Here is a 24,509-nt window from a genome sequence, read left to right on the forward strand (position 1 = left end):
CCAGTAGGCCCAACTGGGACATGGGATTGACTGGGCCCCAGCCATGCCCACGAGCTTTGGGACACCCAGGACGCCACACACAACTGTGTCAGAAACTGGCCCACTCCACCAGTGATTTAACACCAGCTCTGGGACACCTAAGCCCTGCAACAAGACTCCAGGACCTGGCTCTGCCTGCCCATAGGCCAGCACTATCCCCAGAGTCTGACTTCACCCACCAGTGAGTAAGCTATAGCCCTAGAGTCTTATGGACCCTAATTATGCCCAGCAGTAGCACTGAAGACCTCTGGGGTTCCACAATCAGCCGCCTTGTGACGGTCTTGCCAACTGGTGCCAGCAGCCTCCACAAAAGGCAGGGCCAGGCAAGCAGGTAGACCAGGAGCCAAACAAGCTCACCAGACTGCCCACACAGTCAGCCCACCACAACAGAAGGACTCATGCAGCCCTCATAGGGGGAACCCCTAGAGCATGTAAGTTGAGTGACAAGAGGGGAGTGTGAGCTGGGATGCATACAATGTCTACTGCAAAAGGCCATTTCTCCAAGGTCGGGAAATAGGGAATAGCCAACCTACAAGATACAGCAACATGCGCAAAATGAGGCAACAGCGGAACATGTTTCAGACAAAGGAACAAGATAAAACCCCAGAAGTAGTAGTTAGTGAAGTGGACATCAGCAATCTACATGAAAAGAAATTCTAGGTAGTGCTTGTAAAGATGATCAAAGAACTTGGGAGGAGAATGAATGTAGACTGAGAATTCATGTAAAGAACCACCCCTCAGAGATGAAGACTACAAAGACTAAAAAGGAAAATATACTAGAAGGATGAACAGTAGACTAAACGATACCTAAGAATGGATCAGTGAGCTACAGTAGTGGAAATCACTGATACTGAACAGAAACAAGAAAGAACATTGAAAAGAAATAAGGACATTTATAGAGACCTCTGGGACAATACCAAGCACACTAATATTTGCCTTACAAGGGCCCCAGCAGAAGAGCGGGAGACCCCGGTTCAATCCCCGGGTTGGGAAGATCCCCTGGAGAAGGGAAAGGCTACCCACTCTAGTATTCTGGCCTGGAGTATTCTATGGACTGTATAGTCCGTGGGACTGCAAAGAGTCGGACACGACTGAGGGACTTTCACTTTCACTTTCAGAAGAAGAGCCTGACCAAGGGGCAGAGAACATATCTGAAATAACAATAGCTGCAAATTTCCCTAGCTTGGAAAAGCAAATAGTCACCCAACACCAGGAAACATAAAGAGTTCTATATAGGATGAACCCAAAGAGAAACACATCAAGCTAGAGAGTAAATAAAATGAGAAAAATTTAAGATAGAGAGAGAATATAAAAACAGCAAGGGAAAAGCAACAAATAACATACAAAGAAAGTTCCATAAGGCTGTCAGTTGACTTTTCAACAGAAACTCTGCAGGCCAGAAGAGAGTGACATGATATATTTAAAGTGAGAAATGAGAAAAACATATAACCAAGAATGTTTGATCCAGCAAGGCTCTCATTCAGATTTGATGGAAAGATCAAAAGCTTTATAGATAAGCAAATCCTAAAAGAGTTCAGTGCCACCAAACCAGCTTTACAAGAAAGATAAAAAGAAATTTATTTAAGTGAAAAAGAAAAGACCACAACTAGAAACATGAAAATTATGAAAAGAAAAACTCATCCATCAGTAAAGGAAAACATACACAGTAAAGTTAGGAAATCATCCATGCACAAAACTAGTAGGAAGGTTAAAAGACAGAAGTAGTAAAATCATACAGATCCACAATTAGGAAAGGAAGATGTCAAAATTGATATTGTCACCCTGCTTATTTAACTTATATTCAGAGTACATCATGCGCAATGCCAGGCTGGGTGAATCACAAGCTGGAATCAAAATTGCCACAAGAAATATCAACAACCTCAGATATACAGATGATACCACCCTAATGGCATAAAGCAAAAAGGAAGCAAAGACTCTCTTGATGAAGGTAAAAGAGAAGAGTGAAAAAGCTGGCTTAAAACTCAACATTCAGAAAATGAAGATCATGATATCCGGCCCTATCACTTCATGGCAAATAGATGGCAAAAAAATAAAAACCAAGGCAGATTTTCTTTTCTTGGGCTCCAAAATCATTGCAGATGGTGACTGCAGCCATGAAATTAAAAGACACTTGCTCCTTGGAAGAAAACCTATGACAAACCTAGACAGCATATTAAAAAGCAGAGACATCACTTTGCCAACAAAGGTCTGTCTAATCAAAGCTATGATTTTTCCAGTAGTCAGGTATGGGTGTGAGAGTTGGACCATAAAGAAGGGTGAGCACCGAAGAATTGGTGCTTTTGAACTGTGGTGCTGGAGAAGATTCCTGAGAGCCCCTTGCCCAGCAAGGAGATCAAACCAGTCAATCCTAAAGGAAATCAAGATTCATTGGAAAAGACCTCGATGCTGAGAAAGATTGAGGACAGGAGGAAAAGAGGGTGACAGAGGATGAGATGGTTGGATGGCATCACTAACTCAATGGACATGAGTTTGAGCAAGCTCCAGGAGATAGTGAAGGACAGGGAAGCCTGGTGTGCTGCAGTCCATGGGTTGCAGAGAGTCAGACACAACTTAGCAACTGAACAATAAAGCAGTTAAGGGATATATAAAACAATTAGATGTAAAATATGATATCAAAAACAGTAATTGTAAGAGGAAGAGAGAACAAATACATTTGAAATTAAGAGATAAGCAACTTAAAACAATCACACACACACACACATATTGCTATACAAAAACCTCATTGTAACCACAAATCAAAAATCTATAATAGATAGAAGCACAAGAAAGAAAAAGAAATCCAAACATAACACTAAATATATTAATTCACAGAAGAAGAGAACAAAAAAAGAAAAAAAAGGCTATAAAACAACCCCCAAATAATGAACAAAATAGCAATAACTACAAATCAAATACTTAACAGGTAAATAGATTAAAGGCTCCAACCAAAAGACTGAATGCATACAAAAATAAGACCCATATATATGCTGCCTACATGAGACCCAACTTCAGACCTAGAGACACACATACAGATTGGAATGGAATGTGTCTTTCCATTCCAATATCTTTCCATCGGAATGGAAAAAGGTGTTCCACGGAAATGGAAATCAAACAAAAGCTGGAGTTGGGACTTCCCTGGTGGTCCAGTGGTTAAGACTCTGTGCTCCCAATGAAGAGGCCTGAGTCCAATCTAGTCAGGGACCTAGATCCTATGTTGAAAGTAAGAGTTCGCATGCTGCAACTAAAGATCCTGCATGCTACAACTGAGATCCACTGCAGCCAAATAAATCTATATTAAAACAAACAAAGAAAAGAAAGCTGGAGTAGCAATACTCACATCAGACAAAATAAATTTTAAAATAAGGACTGTTACAAGAGACAAAGATTAACTACATAATGATTAAGTGATCAATCCAAGAAGATATAACAATTGTAATGCTATGTGGCTCAGATGGTAAAGTGTCTGTCTGCAATGCGGTAGACCTGGGTTCAATCCCTGGGTCGGGAAGATCCCCTGGAGAAGGAAATGGCAACCCACTCCAGAACTCTTGCCTGGAAAATCCCATGGACAGAGGAGCCTGGTAGGCTACAGTCCATGGGGTTGCAAAGAGTTGGACATGACTGAGAGACCTCACTTTCTTTTCATTGTATGCACCTAAATACAAATATGAGCACCTAAATATAAAGGCAAATATTATGAGAAATATAAGAAGTGGGACTATGGTTGTCGTTCTTGATGTCATTGTCCTTCTTACCAACAGTGCACCCATGGCTGTTTTTCTTTTAAATGGATACTTTTGGTATTTTCTCTTTGATTTTATTTTCCACAATCTTACTCTGATAGGTCTAGATTTTGATTTTTACTTATCCTGCTTGAGTTTCATTTCATTGAATATTATTAATACCTTTTATGAATTCTGGAAAACTCCAAGTCATCACCACTTTATTGCCTTTGTTCCCCCTTCTTTCTCTTTTCCATTTAAGGATAGCTTGCATGCGCGCATGCTCAGTCACTCAGTCACGTCTGACTCTTTGTGACCCTATGGATTTAGCCTGCCAGGCTCTTCTTTCAGGGATTCGCCAGGCGAGAATACTGGAGTGGGTTGCCGTGCTCTCCTCCAGGGGATCTTCCCCACCCAGGGATTTAATCTGCGTCTCCTTCTTTGTAGGCGAATTCTGTGCCACTGAGCTCCCAGGGAGACCCAAGTACAGCTCAGATCTCATTTTCTCTCTCTTCTTCTCTGTAGTATTTTCCATCTTGTCGTCTCTCGTTTTATTCTGGATATTTTCACCACTTCTCATTTTAGTTCTGTCTAATCTGCTTTCAACCCATCTCTTTTCCTCATAAATTTGTGTATTTAGCAGTTCTATCATTTATATTGGTTTTCAAATTTGCAATATATTTTGCAAACATCTTGTAATTTGATTCAGGCAAAAAAATCCACATAAATGAATGCCAAAATTATTAGGTGAAATCTGATGAAGAATATTTATATGGTCTTAAAATACCTTCTCATGGATTACTTAGTAACTACCAAGGGGGAATGATAATTTTATGATGAAAATATGTGGCAAAATGCTTTCTTAGCCAAGTGATCAAAGTTAACATCACCAATAATGGCACAAACTGACATCACAGACCTTCTAACGTGATGCAGTGAAAAGCATAGAATATCACTTCTGTGGTATTCCTGAAAAAGAAAATTCCTAACCTGAATCTAACAAAGGAACTTCAGACAAATCCAAATTAAGCCATGCTCCACAGAACAGCTCACCTATATCCTTCAAAAATGTCAGTATCATGAAAGACAAAGGAAAGAGGTTGTTCCAGATTAAAGGGGACTAAGGAGACATCACTGAATGCAATGTAAGATCCCAGATTAAAGGGGGGCAGCAGGAGGCAGCCTGCTATAATGGACATTATTGAGACAACTGACAAGTGGACTGGATATTGGGTAACAATGCACCCATGTCAAGCTTGCAAACTTTATCATTGTACTGTGGTTATATAATATCCTTTTTCTAGCTGAAATATATAGCAGTAAAGGGACATGATGTTTGCAAATTATTCTCAATTGCTCCAAGAAAAAATTGATAAAGCAAAATGTGAAGAAGGGTTAAAAGTTGGTGAATTTGCATGAAGGGATTTATGTGAACTTTTTTGTCTTATTCATGTAGCTCTTATATTAGTTTGAAATTATTTTAAAACTGTTAAAAAGCTTAAAATATCAATTTTCACAGTCCTAGTTCCTTACTAAATTTTAAAGTTCAGCATTCATCTTCATGAAGGTAGTAAGCACAGTTGTTATGCAGGTAGTGTCTGATAACTCCAGTGCCTGGCAGCCTTCAGGTCAGCTCTTGCCTCTCTAGCCTAAAAGTGCCCAAAGCACAGTTCTGCCTCTCAGAGGATAAGAGACTCAGAAAGTGCCGCCATCAGGGCGCAAGACCAGAGTGGGGAATTCTGGTCTGAGAAGACACTTGCCTATGCTGGACAGAAACAAGATTCAGACTGTATCCTGTTTAACAACCCCAAAAGTCCACCAAAATCACAGTTCCATCTCTCCACTGCTTCCTCCAGACCAGTAATGTCCCAGGGCTGGAGTATTAATTCCAGCTCACCTCTCTGAGCTCCAATCATCTCCTTGATCAAGGCTAAGTGATTCCTCTCTCCCTAATTATTGGCCTTTTAATGCTTTTAAGAAACATTAAAACTAAAATATATATATATATATATTAACATCAACTTTTTATGTTTTTAAAAAATTTATTATTTCTGGCGCCTGCTGGATCTTTCTTGCTGCATGTGGACCTTCTCTAGCTGTGGTGAGTCGGGGCTATTCTCTAGTTGTGAGAGTGTGGGCTTCTCAGTGTGGTGGCTTGTCTTGGTTCAGAGCAAGGGCTCTAGGGTACTCGGGCTTCAGTAGTTGTGAGGCATGGGCTTAGTTGCCCCGTAGCATGTGGAATCTTCCTGAAACAGGGATCTTACCAATGTCCCTTGCACTGGCAGGCAGATTCCTAATCACTGGGCCAATAGGGAAGTCCAAAAATATATATTAACTTTGACTTTTCAGGTGTCATCAATGGGAAAGTTGGTCTGAATTACCTAGTTTGCATGATTATAACATGAAATCATAACCTTCTTTTCTATGTAACCCAAAAGCCTTGCTTTATTTTAAAAGAAATGTGGATTTAAATCACAGATGAACCGACCACCCTTCTTCTATTTCTTTGTAACCATAATTTACAAAACTCGAGTGAGTTAACATTTTATACTTGCTAGTTAGCCAAACTGGCTTGCTATTGTTTAGTCTCTAAGTTATGTCCAACTCTTTTGTGGACTGTAGTCGATGGGATTTCCCAGGCAAGCAAACTGGAGTGGGTTACCATTTCCTTCTCCAGGGAGTGAACCCATGTCTCCTACTTGGCAGGTGGATTCTTTGTCACTGAGCCACCTGGGAAGCCAGTTAAACTGGCTCAGTTCAGTTCAGTTCAGTTCAGTTGCTCAGTCGTGTCCGACTCTTTGCAGTCCCATGAACTGCAGCACACCAAGCCTCTCTTCCATCACCAACTCCCAGAGTTCACTCAGACTCATGTCCATTGAGTCAGTGATGCCATCCAACCATCTCATCCTCTGTCATCCCCTTCTCCTCCGGTCCCCAATCCCTTCCAGCATCAGAGTCTTTTCCAATGAGTCAGCTCTTAGCATGAGGTGGCCAAAGTACTGGAGTTTCAGCTTTAGCATCAGTCCTTCCAAAGAACACCCAGGTCTGATCTCCTTTAGAATGGACTGGTTGGATCTTCTTGCAGTCCAAGGGACTCTCAAGAGTCTTCTCCAACACCACAGTTCAAAAGCATCAATTCTTCAGTGCTCAGCTTTCTTCACAGTCCAACTCTCACATCCATACATGACTACTGGAAAAACCATAGCCTTGACTAGATGGACCTTTGTTGGCAAAGTAATGTCTCTGCTTTTTAATATGCTATCTAGGTTGGTCATAACTTTCCTTCCAAGGAGTAAGCATCTTTTAATTTCATGGCTGCAATCACCATCTGCAGTGATTTTGGAGCCCAAAAAATAAAGTCTGACACTGTTTCCACTGTTTCCCCATCTATTTCCCATGAAGTGATGGGACCAGTTACCATGATCTTAGTTTTTTGAATGTGGAGCTTTAAGCCAACTTTTCCACTCTCCTCTTCCATTTTCATCAAGAGGCTTTTTAGTTCCTCTTCACTTTCTGCCATATGTTATCTGCATATCTGAGTTTATTGATATTTCTCCCGGCAATCTTGATTCCAGCTTGTGCTTCTTCCAGCCCAGCATTTCTCATGTTAAACTGGCTAGCTAGCTTTAAATACATAGACTGCTACTTTCTTTGAGAATGACAGCTTGGTTGGCCTAACCAGCACACTTGTAACATAAAACTGAGCCTAGGATCTCCAATACAACTGATCATGAAAAGTTTAACAATGAAGATGAAAGAAGAAAGTAAATAACCAGCTTTATAAATAATCCACTGATTACAAAGGAAAATCATATTTTAAAAAGACAATACCATTCACAGGATGTGGGGTTTCGTTTAGTATCTGTGCTGAATAGGATGATGTCATTTCCTCTTCCTTTTGCTGATTTTTTAAAACATGATCTGTGGAGATCTTAAGCCCTGAGAATTTCCATTCAATGTACTTCACCTGCTTCAGATACAATTATAATTGTAAATAAGTATACTGTATAATTATAATAATTTAATGTCTAATATTGCATAAATATAATACAATATAAATACATATACTCAGTCACACGATACATATTTATAACCTCATATATGTGCATGTATATATATTTCAGACCACATAGTAACTTTAATTCAGTTTCCTATGAAGAAGAGGTAGTATCAAACACATAGGTGTTCAATAAATATTTGTTTTTAAATTTATTTTGATTTACAGTTGAAGTCACCTAGTTAGGACTGTGGTACTATATCTCTAAGCATAAATTACAGAGTGTATAATCTGTTAAATTAAATTACATTGAAAAGAACTGAACACTCCAGAGATTTATTAAACTACTTATGTTTGTGGAAATACACGCTCACCACAAAAAGCCGTGATTATCATTTATCTTGTGTGCCTGCTTCTGCTTCTACCACTGAGAATAATATACTTGGGGACACTACGACCCATACTTTCATTCTTCGGGGTTTCTAAGGCCTTACCTGTAGTGTACTTCCATTTAAGAGGTTCTGACTAAGATACTCCATTCTGTTCTTTCCTTGGAGGCCTGTTTTTCTGCCATGTTTTCTTCTTGAGTAGCCTGCAACCTGATGTTCCCTTTCCTTTCTTTCTCCCACCTGAAGAGGTTTTCTTTTAGCTTGATACTGCTCAGCTTCAGTGGGAATATCAATAGATACCATCTGGTCCTAAATAGAAGGATCAGAGACAGATTTACAAGATGAGTTTAACAGCCATGATAATCAAGAAAGAGATTTGTGAGCCAGCATTAGACTTCCTTTATCTCTTGCCATGGAGCAGAGATATACCATCTCTTCCCTCCCTACAATAAAACCCAGCATTTTGTTCTATCCATAGCCTTATGGCATTATGAATGCTGCAGATTAAATCTGCAGAACATGACGACGTTCACGGGCTTCTCAGGTGATGCTAGTGGTAAAGAACCCCCCTGCCAATGCAGGAGCCATAAGAACCACCGATTTAATCCCTGGGTCAGGAAGATTCCCTGGAGGAGGGCACAGCAACCCACTTCAGTATGCTTGCCTGGAGAATCCCATGGTCAGAGGAGCCTGGAGGGCTACAGTCCAGGGGTTGCAGAGTCAGATACAACTGAAGTGACTTAGCATGCACGCATGGCATTCACAGAAGGAATTTCTTTTACCCCAGTTGTAATACTGTCTTCCTCAAATCAAATCTTCCCCACAGGATTGGGGGAGATCTGCTACCTGGGGAGGAAAGGAAGCTTCTTCCTCTTCTACTGACGTCTCTAAACCATCCCTGGTGTCCTCCTCACTCTGAGCTTCTGGCTTTGGAAAGCTCTCCGGCGGGAGGTAGCAAGACCCCCAATCCAGTTGCACCTGAACAGATCCATTGGGTTCCCCCACAGGGTCAGTGAGGTTAAAATCACCTGCGAGACGCACAGATATTAATAAAATCTGATCACAAGAAAGTAGGCACATGAGCGTTTATCACAACCTTACCTATGACTTCCCCAGTTTAAATTTCACATTTTGTTTGTAATTAACATCAGTCAAATAACCATGATGACAATACACTCAGAAGCAAAATAAAATATCAGTGAATATCCATAATCATTCAGAATATTTACTTCTGCTACTCAAAATATTTATTGGGGAAGATTGGTATCTCCAGGTTCAAGAAGGGATAGTCAAAGATGCATGGAGAGATATAGCTTGCTTGTCATCAGTCACCCAGTCAGTAAACAAGAGCACCTTCTACTATTACCAGTTTCTACACCTTAGGCATACTAAGAAAACCATTATCTACACCCGTGGCCCCTATTTCTGAAATAACAAAAACCAAGAAGACTTAAGCAAAATGACTTTTTTCTGAATGTCAGGCTTCTGCTTTGTAACACTGATTAATTTAACAGATGGCTCACATTGCCTCTCTTTGGCAAAGAATGAGTTGTGAGCAGAAGAGTCAGCTTCTTTTCTTATTTTTTTTTTAAGCACTCGTGATATTGGGAGAAGGGAGGCCTCACATACTTCCTGGAACAAAGCTTTTTTAATATGGTCAATACTGACTGTAACCAGCCACACTTCCTAGAGAGTTGACCCTTCTTGTACAACCTGTACAACCCTGGGTATGAATGTAGGATAAGGTAGCATGAAGTTCAGCTTTATACTGGGGTTGGAGGAGAATCCAAGAAATTTGTCATGGCGTGGCATGGAAGACTCATTTGGATTTAATGTTTAAAAGAAGCAAGAGAATTATGATGAAATGTTACAGACACAACTTAAAATCTGATATCTAGCCATGTGCCAAGAAATAATAGACCTTAAGTAAAAACGAATACTGGAAAGCACTACAGAGATGGAAAATGTTGGTTCAGACACAGAGGTATGGACTGCAGAGTGGTGGGTCTACCCACTCGGGGATTTCCTTTCTGTTGCTGAAGAGCAGCAGCAGAAGCCAGTGTTTCCATATGATTTGTGAGGCTCTAAGTCTTCTCTGCTGCTCTTCACAGTATTCTCAAATCCTTTCAGCGAGTTCTAAGAGACTATTCCAAGCAAGAAGAGTAGAATCAGGACAGGGAGAGGACACTGGGCAGAGCATAAAGATGTAATAACCTTGAACTCCTACCTTGAATGGATTTGTTTTGTGCAAGAGGAAGCAAGGGCACTTGGACTCGGCCAAGGTACGAGCCAGGCTCTGAGTCTTCATCATCAAAAACGTACACAGAGAGGGCCTCCCGCCTCAGATACTGATCCAGGTCAGAAGTCACAAGCACTGGGAATCGAGCCAGGTCTCTGAAGTAGGGATTGTTACTGGCCGGAATGATGGTGGTGTCGTGGTCAGAAAAGGTAAAGAAGCGATACATGACGTAAGGACTGGGTTGGGCTCCCAGCAACCGGCTCCGGAGGCCACAGCATCGGATGATTTCCACCCGCAGCTCATTCTGATTCTTCCATGTCCCCGATCTGGACTGAAAAGATGTTGGTCTTGGATTGAGAAAAAGGGCAGGCTGAGAGACTCATTGCAGGTGAAGCCCAGAGCCCTTGATGAGGAAAAGCTATGACCTAAAGAACTGCTGAATCTTGACTGGGAAACAGAGATGCCTAGTCAATGACTTTCACCTGCCTTCAAACTGGCTCTGGCAGACAACTCTCTCGGGGAGATGCTGGCTCTCAGGCCTCATCTTAGACAGTGGAACAGAGAAGCCACTTTGTTTTTAGAAAGGAGATGTAGCTAGCTTCAAGGGCATGATTTCATTTCAAACTCAAGCTTGACCGAGGGAAGGATCTAGACTAGTTGTGGTGTGACAGTTTTTGTCTTTCATTCACATTCAACAAGTACTTATTGACAGTGGAAGACTGAGCTGTTCTCAAGAGCTGTTTGACTGAGTGTCCTCTGAGATGCATGGGTTCATGCTTTTTCTCACCTCATCCTTCTGGGCCTCCCAGGCTCCAAGCACATTGGCTGCCAAGTATGCCTGGGCTTTCTTTCGCTTATTGTATGCTTGTAGACTGGATCTTATGGGGAAGCGCAGCCTCATCCAGTACTCTAGCACCCCAAAGACTTCTCCACCAGTTCCTGGGTAGCAGAAAGTATGAAAGGCATAGAGGCACAGATGGTGTGGCAAGGATCAAGAATAAAGGGAGAAGAAAATAGGAAACCACCAGCACTGTGGGAAATGCCACATTAATCCTGGCAACTGCAGGAGGTTGACAGCACTTACCAGTAAGTGTGGCAGAGCCGTGGACTCTCTCTGCAGTCTCTAGAACCCTGTCAAAGCAAATCCATCCAGCTGCAAGGGTGTGGTGCTCACTGGCTATTGCCTGGTGTAGATCAATCTGGGCTGAAGCCCCTTGAAGGTAGTGCAAGAAGAGGGAGTCTGTCTCTACCACGTACTGGGAGGTGAAGTCATAGAGAGGTTGTGGCCCCACAACTAGTGGGGTACAGTGGGTTTCAAAGTCATAGAAGGAATAGGTGCAGAAAGTGATAGGTTGAGTGTCTCCAGCCTGAGCCAGGGCAGCAGAGGTCAGAAAGGCCTGATGGATGTGCAGTTCAAAAAGGTTCTCACTCTGATGCCGTGGAGAAATGTCCACTTTATCCTCTTCATAGGCTGGCAGTGGTTTCAGACATAATGGCAACTGTCGGGTGCCATAAGCCACGTCTTTAAGCTGTTCTAGAGGGGAAAGAAAACTGCCTATCCATTAAAAGGTAGGAAATTTCTTCCTTAAGGTAAAGGAAGGTAGAAAGAGAATAAAAACCATGGTGGAAGTCCAGATTGTGACTATTTCAGGAAACCATGTGATTTTAAAAGAAAAGCAACAGAATGACAACCTGGTGCTTTGGATTCTGATGGCCAAATAATCCAATGCCTATCTTAACTAAATTGGAAAGTAAATGCTAACCTCAGGAGGTTATACTGCTAACACTAGAGGCACAGTTTCATCCATGGATGACACTGTTTTTGCTTACAGCAGGATCCTATGAATTAACTGATAATTTCATTACAGAAGCACAGAAACACAAAATGTAGATATTTCCAAAAGTTTGGGATATTGGCCCTGGAGAGAAGAGCAAGTTACAGTCAGTGTCTATTACATTACACTGGGCTCCATTAAGATATGATTCCTCTTTTCCAGTCAGATCAATCACAAGACTCTTCGTTCTGTTAAGAATTTGATTTTATTGTAAGAAGGCCAAAAAATCCACTTTAAATCAAAGAGTAATAGAGTAAAAATCAGGGAGGGCACTTACTGGAAAGAGGTTTAAAATATTGGCAATAGGATATAAAATAAAGATAGGTGAGACAGTCCACTGAATCTGTGCATTACCTCCCATATCCAACCAACCTGAGATGATATATAGTCTGCTTCAAATTGGAGTATCTGAGTTGTCACAGTGTGTTGATGACAAGGGTCCTATTTTAAGAGTTCAAGTAGTAGAATAAAGATATTTGGGGTACATCAGAATGTCTTCCTGCCCAGAAGTGGGATACAGGCACTGATGAGCAGTTTCTTAATTGATAAGATTAATAGAACTAAAGAAAACATTAAAAGTTTGCATTACATGATACAAAGTCAATAATTCTAGCATATAAAGAGCTTCTAAAAATTAATAATACACTATTAAGAAAAGGGTTAAGGGCAGGGACAGGCAAGACAGGCAAGTCTCAAAACAAGTAATACAAACAACTGGTAAACAAAGAAAAACTCTTTAGCCTTATCAGTAATGAAGGAACTATAAGTTAAAGCAAATGAATCTTCAGAAGTAGGTAAGGGTATTACACTGCACTATCCTGGGAGAAAGATCCTGAATCTGAAAGACAGGAGAATTTCAATACAAAGGATTTCCTTTGTTACTTGGCAGGGACCTTTTAACAGACTTACCCTAGTATGCATAAGTCATACTGAATGACCCACCTCCCTTTACTCTAGTTTCATGCTCACTCAGTATCCTTATTGATTCTGCTTTTCCAGAAAAAAGTTGCCCTGAGCATATTCTCAAGGCAGCAGTGAAAGAGCCACTATCCTAGAATAACAAATTAACATTCTGGTATAAATCTCAGTCTTTAGTGCATTTGGTTAATGTGAGTCAGGTATTTCACCACTGAGTGTAATAACAAAGCCAATTTTCTCACCATGTAAGGCTGGAGACCAGATTCTGGTCACCAGTATACTGAACTAAACATAGAAAGTATCACATTATAAAATTTGCATAAGTGTCCAGCCACCTACACTGCTTTGTAGACATCCACAAACTGCAACAAAGAATTCAGGGACTTTCCGTGAGAAATCATAGAGATGATGAGAGAGGAGTGGTGAAGCTCTATTATCTCACAAACACTGTGATCTAGGCCTGGCTTCAAGAAACAATCTTGAGAGAAGGCCCTCACTCACCTTAGGACCAACAGTGATACACTGATTTTCAGAGTAGATTCTGCAATGTCTGGGCCCTGTAGAAAATCTCCCGAGAAATCAGAGAAAATGCCCTGATGTGATGCAGGAAAAGAAGCTGCTGGCCATGTATTAAAATAACAAAGATGATAGGATAAAGAACAGGAAGGCTAAGTCATATACCGAGACACAGAGGGGGCCCTCTCGACAGGTGCAGAGGGCAGCAAAGGCATTTAGCTGTGCGACAGACCCTAAGATGAAATGAACAAACTACTAAGACTTGCCAGATACTGGAAGGCCATGGCTCCTTAAAATACCTTCCAGCTGATTGATACGCTTGTTCTTGAGGTCTAGGAGTTGGTTCAACCTCTCCAGTTTTTCTTCGTGATCTTTATTTTCATTATCGGCTTTTGTCATCATTGCTTCCAGTTCCTCCTGAAACGAAATAATGTCTGAACTTCGCTATCTCAGTGGCCCAGAACCGAAGGGCCCAGATAAAAAGGTGGTACTTCGTGGGTAAAGGAGACTCCACTACCTCCTTAGCAGGGCAGATTCATCCACTAGAAAAAGGCTTGGATTCCTTACAGAGTCCTCCAGGACCAGTTGTGCTGTTAGTGCCAAGAGGTAGTATTTTTCCTGGGACTGGCAAAATTTAAACCCAGAAGCTTCCCAATTGCCATTTTCATTTGCTGGCCCCTTTGGCTTCTATTGCCAGGGTGCCATGGGCATGTATGAGCCCTCAAGTGCAAAAGACAGCACAGTTGTGTTTGCAGAGGACAGCCTATCACCTTGCAACAGCCCTGGAAACTTGGGTCTTGCTTCATTCCCAGTTTTGTATGTGGTTCCTGTGTGCCCGTTTATCTATCCCCTTCCTGTACCATCTTTCCTTGCACCTGATAACACACGTTGATTTTGCGCTGCAGAATAAGCATGTCTCTGGTCTTTTCTAGTTCCAAGGTGGTCTCTGCATGCGATACTTGCAACTCACTTAACATCTGGGACAGTTTTTTTTCTTCCTGGTTTTTTGGTTCACAGGGCTACAGAGGAAAAGGCATTGGTAAAACAGAGTATAAATATGGTAGTATAGTAATAACTATTGTCTAAAGTAGCTGCTGGTAATCATAAAGTACCAGCAGCAGAATCTATTTCAAAATGTAGAAGAGAACCTGTGTTACTTCACAAGGCTCTCTGCCCTAGTTACTCATGTTCAGCAGAAGCAGTGAGTAAGTTATACAACCTCCAATGGATGTTTGCTCTTCAGCAGATCATTGCAAGTCCTCATCTGGAAAAGATTCTAAAGCTTATGAGCTGTACAGTGTGGGGAAAGTCTGCGCAGTTCATGAGGCTGTCTCTACTCTCAACCTTCTCATACCCTTCCAAACAGTGTCCTCAATCAGGACAAAATGTTATTCAGTGAGTTTTCTAGTCCTTTCATCTTTTCAGCAGATATTTGCCAGGTATCCCCCTGTAGAGGAGACTTGCTTGATTAAAGATGCTCTTACCTGTATCTGAATGGTCTCTTGAAATAGAGCTGGGTGAGTGGCTGGTGCAGATTGCCTGTCAGGAGATTGGGAAAATGTGCTTATATTTTGGAGATCCTCTACTTTCTGTTTATGCTTCTGAAGCAAGTTGGTGACCTCAAGCTCCAGATCTTTGTTTTGAGCTGAGGAAAAAAAATACAGAAAGCTGAAACTCTGTTACCAACAACCACGCTAAAGTTGGCCCAAATGTGAATTACACTTTCCCACTAATGTTTAATTCATTTTATAAACTTGCCCTTAGAGAAGTAATTTTCTCTGATTTCTACAAAGCAATTCTAGCTTATTGACCCTGAGTTGACACTTGGAGTCCAAAAACAACAGAAAACATCAGCAGAGCTGTAGTACGGAATGGGGTACTAACACCACCACAGCAAAAATCAGAGCCACTTGACTGACTAGGTAGTCCAAAATTTTTGACAGTATCTCCTCAATGCTTCCCCAACTTGGTCTGACTTCTAAGCTATTGGCTCCCTGTGACACCCACCTCCACACCCACTCTGGGCATTTGGACATTTGTTTGTGTGTTTCAGGGAAGGAAGGTGATCACCATTTAAATTGATTATTTCACTATCAGGCATTAGAGAAGAAGTTACATTAGATTACCCACAAGACCTCACTCATACTTCATACATACTGGATTCTTAGCAAGTACTCCTAAGCTTTATTCTTTTATGGTTCCTGCCTCTGTTTTTCTTGATGTCATATTTCTTTTCCTCCACTCTGTCATGTGAATATACTAGAATATGATGAAATATAAATTTGATAAGACTAAATATCAAGGTCCAGACCAGCGAAAAGAGAGGAGACAAAGGTCTCTTTGACAATACTTAAAAAGATTCAGAGTAACTACTGTGATACAAGAATTAAGACAGGGGGAAATGCCAGTGGTAATGAAGATCAATAATCTGCTTCTCAATTTCAGGTATCAGATGCTAAAAAAGAAAACAAAATACTTTCCAACCATTCTAAAATGACTGATGAGAAGGCAGAAAAATTCATTTTCAATACTTTCAATAAATAGTTTAAAACATTACAAATTAAGAAGTGGCGTTCTCTCACATGGAAAGTCATCATGTAGGGAAAAGTGTACGTGTGAGGTAGGTGTCATGCTTCCTTGATTGTGAATCTGATCTGACTGCCAATGTTCTTAGTCTAATTATCCAGTAACCCACCCCAAACACAAATAAGATCAAGAGATGGGGTTGGAGAAATGCTGGCCCAAGCTCCTTTCTCCCCTACCAGATGTAGAGAATGCTTCATTTGAGAGAGACCTACCTTTCTCTTGTGAAAGCTGAAGTAAGATTTCTCTCTTCTCCTTCATCTCAACATCCAGTTGATCCTGCAACTGAGAGACTTTCTGCTGTAGCTGTTCTCCAAGCTCATGGCTCCACTGAGGCTGATTGCTGCTATCCAGCATGCTGAAAACGGGCAGCAAGTAAGGAGGGAGAGGAGAGTTGTCAGATGGACACTCAAAGTTGGGTGACAGGACGTCTTTATTACACAGTTTCAGCATCTCCTGGGCCTAGTTCATCATTCATTTCCCAACATGTTTTTTTCTGCTCCTGCTTTCTCTGTAACTGTCATTTACCAACTGCCTTGGAACTTCTGGGTCCTACTGAGTTGCTTAGTATCACTTCTGTTTAAGTCTCAAATAACCCCCTGAGCAAACAACCCAAGTCTTTCTTATCTATTTCCCAGGGAACTTCTCCAGCATGAAGGCTTGCTTTAGGCAGGGAACTGTGTACCAAGACATTCTCAGGCCTGTTAGATTAGAAATAAGGAACAGAATATTTCCTTTTTCTCTTACTCCTCTGTCTACCTTCACCAGTGGCTAGTTTAGAGAACGCTCACCTTTGAATCAGATTGTAAATTACTACTGTAGGGCAGGAACTAAACTATCGGTGACTGCATCCTGAACACCACAATATCTAGATGACAGGGCAGACTCATCTTCAATGTAAAACACACAGTTCCTGATTATTTACACAAGTGAAGTTGACACAACTGAATTATTTACACAAGTGAATTGCTTGTGCAATCAAGCAATTATTTCTACTTATGTTTTTTTCCTATTTATCATTTTAACAAATGTGGTCTAAAAACAACTTGTTTAAGCTAGTACTGAGATTTCTTGGCACTTTCTGCCCATATATTACATGATGATCTGAGAAGATAATGTTATGAATAAGGAAGGGAAGAGGCCAACAGTAATGTTTGTCACAGGGAGTCTTCAAAGTGGGTAAGGCTGACACTTACTTCACTGCATTGAAGAGTGTCAGTTCTTCCCAGGATGCTCCCATGCAACCTCTCCAATCTACACCCTGCTGTCCTTATGTTAGTCAGAAGGAACATTTAATTTTGTAAAACTTACAGTATTTTTAATTTCAAAATACATGAATATATATTTGTTGTGAAAAATTAAAATGATACAGAGATATTTAGAATAAAAGCCCTATTTCAGTCCTTTCATCTCATTAAAAGTTTGGGGATCCACACACATGACATAATTTAAGTCACAACACATTATTTTGCAATTTATATTTTCTTTTAACAGTGTATCTTAGGCATATAGGTCTAATAACTTTATACTGTTTCAGTGTGGGGGTATAACATGATTTATGTAGGCAATCCCTCTCAGGAAATTTTGACTGTTTCCATTTTTTTTTTTTTTTACTTTTACAGATTAAAATAACAATGCAGGAATATTTAACATTCTTACTGCAGAGGTATCTTTGCACACACACAAGAGGATTTCTTTAGTTTTTGTTTCCAAAAAATGGGTTATCTGGCACAAAAGAGATGTACCTTTAACGTTTTGATAGATAAGGTCAAATTCTCTTCCTAAAAGAGTCTGTCAATTTATATTCTCACTGTGTTGAGTACCAGTTTCCCTGTGTCCTTGTCAAGACTAAGAATTATTTTTATTGTTTAAATTCAGATTGTACTTTTCTATAACTGTCTTTTATAACAAACAATGTTCTGAGATCTAAACTTGGTTCTTACTTTTCTAAGAGTTTGTCATAATTGTCATTCAGCAATTTTCGTTCTTTTTCCAAATCTTCAACTCTCTCCTGAAACTAAGAATGATAATAGAATGCTTGAGATAAAATTTTAAAATCCATTGCCTTGCACAAGTTTTCCCTTTTCTGTTGCGGGATGGGACTCGTGGGGGAGATTTTCAATATTCATCCCCATGTCTGTGAAGATCCGTTCAGCTAGAAAGACCTGAAGCAATTTAAGGTGGGAGAGAAATTATTATCGGAATTAATGAGGATTCCCTGAATTAAATTTTTTTATTGTTAATATAAACATTTCTTTTGCATTTTATACAGAACCTGAGCCTGCACCATGACTTGACAGTTACCCAGGGGTTCACAAGACAGTATTATCCATCTCAACAGTGGTTCTGGGTTGGGTGGGGAAAAAAAACAACAGTGGTTCTGGGGATTAGGGATCCACGTAGTAAACACAGGCGGGCACAGCAGGAGTGCATTTTTAATCCTTTCTTAAAGAGAAAACGCAGTAGAGTCTTCGGAGTCACTGGAAACCTGTGCATATGGGGCTTCTAAAACAAACACTGTACTGTGAGCTCTTGCGGAAGGGCAGGATAAGAACCCTGATAAATAAAGAGATATTTGCTTGTGGCAGGGAATGAGGAGGGAGGCGTACTATCGAATTAAATTTTCATGATGTCTGGGTTTCTACTGGGAGGGAAACAGCAGAACGTTATAAAAGAGAAAAGACTTTGGAGAATAGTTGTTTAGTTGCGAAGTCGTGTTCGTCTCTTTCGTGACTCCACGGACTGTAGCCGGACAGGCTCCTCTGTCCATAAGATTTCCCAGGCAGAACAACAGGAGTGGGTTGCCATTTCCTTCTCCATAGGATCTTTCCAACCCAGGGATCAAATCTGTGTCTCCTGCATTGGCAGGTGGATTCTTTACCACTAAAGGTGAAGGTGAAGTCGCTCAGTCGTGTCCGACTCTTTGCGACCCCATGGACTGCAGCCTACCAGGCTCCTCCATCCATGGGATTCTCCAGGCAAGAATACTGGAGTGGGTTGTCATTTCCTTCTCCAGGGGATCTTCCTGACCCAGGAATTGAACCCAGGTCTCCCGCATTGGAGGCAGATGCTTTAACCTCTGAGCCACCAGGGAAGCCCTTTACCACTAAGCCACCAGGGAAGCCAGATGTAAATGTAAACCCCAGTGTTTTTCTAGTTTTACACCATTACAATACTGTAATCTTGAGCAAATTATTCAATCACTTGGAACCTCATTTTTCTCATTTGAAAAAAAGAAAAATACCCGTATTTTTGCTCAGATACACTTTTTAACATCTTTGAAATTGGGATGTAACATATAATTGATGGTATCTTTCAATTATTGTTATTTACCTCCTTCAGGGTTATCTGCAGGATGGACACATCTTCCATTTGGCTCTTCAAGCTCACAGCCTTCTTGCTCTCCTCCTTGAGCTCCGCCCTAAGTTCATTCACTTGGTTGAGGAGGGCATCGTGGGCTGCGCCCAGGATTCCCTGATTCTGGGGCAAAAGGAAAGTTGCTCTGGGAATGTTTATAACACTCAGCAGGAGGGGTCTCAAGAAACCAACAACCCCAGCATCAGCATTCCCTAATGGATGTCTCAAAGAAGGGTTTTGATTTAAAGCATGGTCCTTTGCACTGTAAAATAACCTTGTTTCTTACCCTAGCATTTCTCAGAAAGTATCATTTCCCTGTTGGTGAGGATTTTCCACTCTGGGAAACTAATTCATCACTGGAGCTTTGATTTTCCCGAAGTTCAAACTCAACCCTAATTCTAAGTAAAGTGCCACCTTTCTCAATTGCCTTTATCTTCTAAGACACTTAAATGCTTTTTACGACGACATATTTCCCTTTATGCACCTAGCAAAGTGACATGTTAACTCTAGAAGTTAAATGCATTTTTCTGATGGAGCCTTCTGAAAGGAACAGCTGTGGCTGATCATGTAAGGAACTCGACCTTAGTGACTCTTAATCATGGACGTTTACCTAGCTTCACCTGTACCCCACTCACAGAGGTACAAATATTTAATAACACCAGAGAAGGTTCACAACAATTATGCTATATCTCACCTCCTCAGGCATGTTAGAGGACTACTCCTGGGAAAAATTCTCTGTAGCAATAGGCTCAAAAATACTGTTTCAGACCTTATATTTTAATTTTTGTGAAAACAATGCAATCTGTATTTTCTGATAATAGTGACAGTATCATTTGTCTTAATAAAATTACATGTTTGATTTAGTTGGCTAAATTCTGGTGTTACGTTACTTGAAGATTCATTTGGGTTTCATTCCTCTGATTATCCAGAAACAGAGATTTAAGGAATCTTTATTAAGTACCTTATGGAGCAGAGTTTCATATGCCTGAAAGAAAGAAATAGATGTTATCCTATTGATATACCAAGTTGATATTTATTTTTATATTTATCTCTGTAATACAAATGTTTAAATATTTATTTTAAAAGATGTTATGCACATTTCCCATAAATCAAGTCAACTGTGTGCCGGTTTACTAACTGCTGCTCCCTTTCCCTGATCTAGCTTGCCAGGCAGTCTGTGAATATAATAGATCATGGCGTTTCTTTACAAGGGTCAGTTATGCAAATTTGCATTGCACTTGGTGGATTTTCCAAGAAAGTGTATTTTTATTTTCAAACTAGGTGCTATCTCTTTACTCATCATGCTTCAGAAAGGTCACTTTACAGTTTTGGAAACAGAAATAACAACAATAACCAAACTCACAGCAACAGCTACTATTATTGGCTGAGTAATTACTCTGTGTTACATGTTACTGTGTGTTTCATTATCTCTTATATTATGATCATCATAATTCTTTCACACATATTATGTCATTTAATATTCACAGCAAATCTGAGAGGTACTGTTACCTAAATTTTAAAAATGAGAAACTCAAAGTTCAGAGAGCTAAGTCACTCGCCCAGAATCACACAGCTTTCAAGAGACTGAGGGAGAGCTATACCTCAGCCTGACTGCAGAATCTGCACTACTGACCTCATATCACTGATAGAGATTAAGACAGAGATTAAGAGGATGAATAGTATATGTGTAATAAAATATGACTAGAAATGAAAACTGCTTTAAAAAACAAGCTGTAAAACCTACATTTAAAAAAAGTATTCACCACTTTAGGTCAGTTTTACACTACCACTAATATGGGTAAGGACCTTCAATTTAGAATGGCTTTCTCCCTTTTTCCCTTCAATGCAATGGAGGAATGGATGGATTTTTAAAATATATAATTCTACAAATACAGCTATTTATCCATATGATTTTAAAACATCTTCCTTTCCAGATTTCCCATCCTTTCAGTGTTACCAAAACTATTCAACTCAAAAGAATACAGGCATATGCACAGTTCTTACAAAATACAGTTTGGGAGGTTGACCTTATGAAGATACCTTTGTGCTAAGTTGCTTCAGTTGTGTCCAACTCTGTAAGACCCTAAGGACTGCAGCCTGCCAGGCTCCTCTGTCTATGGGATTCTCTAGGCGAGAGTACTATAGTGGGTTGCCATGCCCTCCTCCAGGGAATCTTCCTGACCCAGGAATCAAACCTGGGCCTCCTGCATTACAGGCAGATTCTTTACTGCTGAGCCATCAGGAAAGCCCCAAAGATGCCTTTGCTGCTGCTGCTGCTAAGTCGCTTCAGTCGTGTCTGACTCTGCACGACCCCATAGACAGCAGCCCACGAGGCTTCCCCATCCCTGGGATTCTCCAGGCAAGAACACTGGAGTGGGTTGCCATTTCCTTCTCCAATGCATGAAAGTGAAAAGTGAAAGTGAAGTTGCTCAGTCGTGTCCGATTCTTAGCAACCCCATGGACTGGCTCCTCTGTCCGTGGGATTTTCCAGGCATGAGTACTGGAGTGGGGTGCCATTGCCTTCTCCAAAAGATGCCTTTAGTCTTCATCAAAACAGACATACCAAGGGCAGAATCAACTGTAGCTAATCCCACTGAATGGCACCACCATCATTTAATCACCCAAGCTAGAGATGCAGGAGTTACCTCTTATTTCTCCTTTTCCTTCACCACTCTACTTTGGTGATAAAGTCTATTTTTCTAGTTCTGGACCTCTATCTAACACAGTTCTTTCTCTGTAAGCCTCTTTCACTGCCTTGACTGGGACCCTCATCCTGAATCCCCTGGATCACTGCACTCATCTTTTTTGCTGATTTCTTTGGCTTCAGTCTTATATCAGCCAACCTATCATTCACCCTGCTGCCAGGTCATCTTTCTAGTAGTTTTGTCATTTTTGAGAAGTTCAAAATTTCAGAAAAGTGTAAGTACTATTGTAATAGTCATCTATAATCCCACTACTCAGAATTAATCATTAGTACTTTATAATAGTTTTTTGACAGTATCATTTCTTTATTAAAATGTATTTCAAAGTATTTTGGACATTAAAAAAAAAGGCAAAGTGATCTCTTTGGGGGAAAAAAACTGATGATCAACTTGCTTAAAACTTTTCTGCAGCTCTCCACTGTCTATAGGATAAAGTCTAAATTCCTGCTAAGAGCTCCATGACCTGCTCCCTGATGTTTCTCACCTCTGTGCCTTGGCCTACACCACTCTACCCCTGGAAAGCCCTTCTCTTTCTCTTGAACACTCATTAACACATGCTAAACTGTCAGTGTTCAGCTCAGGAGTAGAATCCCTTATAAATCCTCTTCAGATCCTGCAGCCCATCCTCTGGTGGATCCAATGACCCTGTCTTTTGTTTTCCTCTCATACCCTGCTTGGGGATAGTTGTACTTGTCTATATCTTGTCTTCTCACTTTTACAAGTTCCTTGAAGGCAGGAGCTGTATTATCTTTTTAACCTTTGTATCCAGTACTTTGCACAGTTCCTGGTAGTCAATAAATGTTTATTCAGTAAAATAATGGTGCCAATTTATTATTTAGACTCTTGGTGCTCTATTTCTACCATTCAGATATGAGTTTCTATTGCATGGTAGTGAGAAGAGTGTGAGCCTTGATTCCAGATGAACCTGGACCCAAATTCTGCTCTTCCTCTTATTTAATAACTTGAGCAAGTTATTTAACTTCTCTGTGGCTCAGTTCCCTAACCTGTTCAACATTACCTGTTAAACTTACCTTGACGGTTGTTGTCCGGCTTAGATGACTCTATGTACCTAGGACAGAGTCTATCACATAGAAAGTGCTCAGTAAACTGGTTTCCTTCCTCCCCTATGACTGCTCTTGGCTTCCCAAGTTCAGTTAAACTCTGGTTGGGGTCTCTGGCTTGGAACTTAATCTGACACAAGTTGTCCCCACTTAATTCCACCTTCGTGGGCAGAGCTTGAGTTGTAAGGCTTGGATTTGAACATCACCTGTAGATTTGTGACTTTTGACAAGCAACTCAGCTTCTTTCCTTTCTGGTCTCCCATGTGTAAGATGGGGAAAATAACACAATTTTCTTAACTAATTTATTTCACACCCTCCCCCCAAAAAGCACAGCTGAAGATGGCAACTCACGGCCTGAACTTCTGTTAATTGTGCCTTTGTCACTGCCAAAGAGGTATTCCTTTCATGTAAGAGCTTCTTAAGTCGAATCAGCTGTATATTCTCTTTAATGGAAGCTCTGGAGAAAGAAGACAGTACTAAAATACCATCTGTGAATGGAGAGAGTGAAGGACCTTTCCCCTCTGTGGATACGGACAGGGGCACAAAGGAAGATCGTTATTTCTGAACCTAAGGGACCATGTTTCCTTTATTATTTGAAAGGCACTGGGGGAGGATTTGGGTTCACTAGAGTCTCTGTCAGTGATTTCCAGTCCTAGATGGTTATTAGAATCATCTGGTGCAATCTTTAATCTTAACACTGCCTCAACTCCACCCCCAATTAATTGAAAGGGAGTCTCTGGGGTGGGACACAGGCATCTGTGGTTTTAAAAAGTCTTCAGGTTTAAAACTTATGTCCATACAGAAACATGAATGTGGATTTTACAACAGTTTCACTCATAACTGTCAAAATTTGGAAGCTACCAAGATGTTCCTCAATAGGTGAGTGGCTAAATAAACTGTGATACATCCAGACAATGAAATGTGATTCAGTGCTAAAAAGAAATGAACTATCAAGCCATGAAAAGGAGGAAACTTAACTGTACATTGCTCAGTGAAAGAAGCCCATCTAAACAAACAACATACTGTATGATTCCAATGAGATGAAGTTCCGGGAAAGGCAAAACTATGAGGACAGTAAAATGAGCAGTGGTGCCAGGGGGAAGGGGGGAGGAAGGGATGAATAGGCAGAGCACAGAGGACTTTCAGGGCAG

General features: G+C 40.7%; 1 protein-coding gene across 1 annotated transcript in view; it reads right to left on the reverse strand.

Moving 5' to 3' along the window:
• Window positions 1–24,509, reverse strand: part of RPGRIP1 (RPGR interacting protein 1) — a 51,106-nt gene that overhangs the window by 14,210 nt on the left and 12,387 nt on the right. Inside the window, 14 exon segments of the mRNA XM_052647072.1 lie at window positions 7,593–7,731; window positions 8,253–8,456; window positions 8,994–9,175; window positions 10,375–10,717; window positions 11,174–11,325; window positions 11,471–11,920; window positions 13,955–14,072; window positions 14,531–14,674; window positions 15,140–15,300; window positions 16,454–16,596; window positions 18,182–18,255; window positions 19,572–19,718; window positions 20,557–20,580; window positions 23,710–23,815. Coding sequence (XP_052503032.1) covers window positions 7,593–7,731; window positions 8,253–8,456; window positions 8,994–9,175; window positions 10,375–10,717; window positions 11,174–11,325; window positions 11,471–11,920; window positions 13,955–14,072; window positions 14,531–14,674; window positions 15,140–15,300; window positions 16,454–16,596; window positions 18,182–18,255; window positions 19,572–19,718; window positions 20,557–20,580; window positions 23,710–23,815 — 2,387 coding nt within the window.

Source organism: Budorcas taxicolor, chromosome 10 (genome assembly GCF_023091745.1).
Source record: "Budorcas taxicolor isolate Tak-1 chromosome 10, Takin1.1, whole genome shotgun sequence".
Classification (NCBI taxonomy): domain Eukaryota; kingdom Metazoa; phylum Chordata; class Mammalia; order Artiodactyla; family Bovidae; genus Budorcas; species Budorcas taxicolor.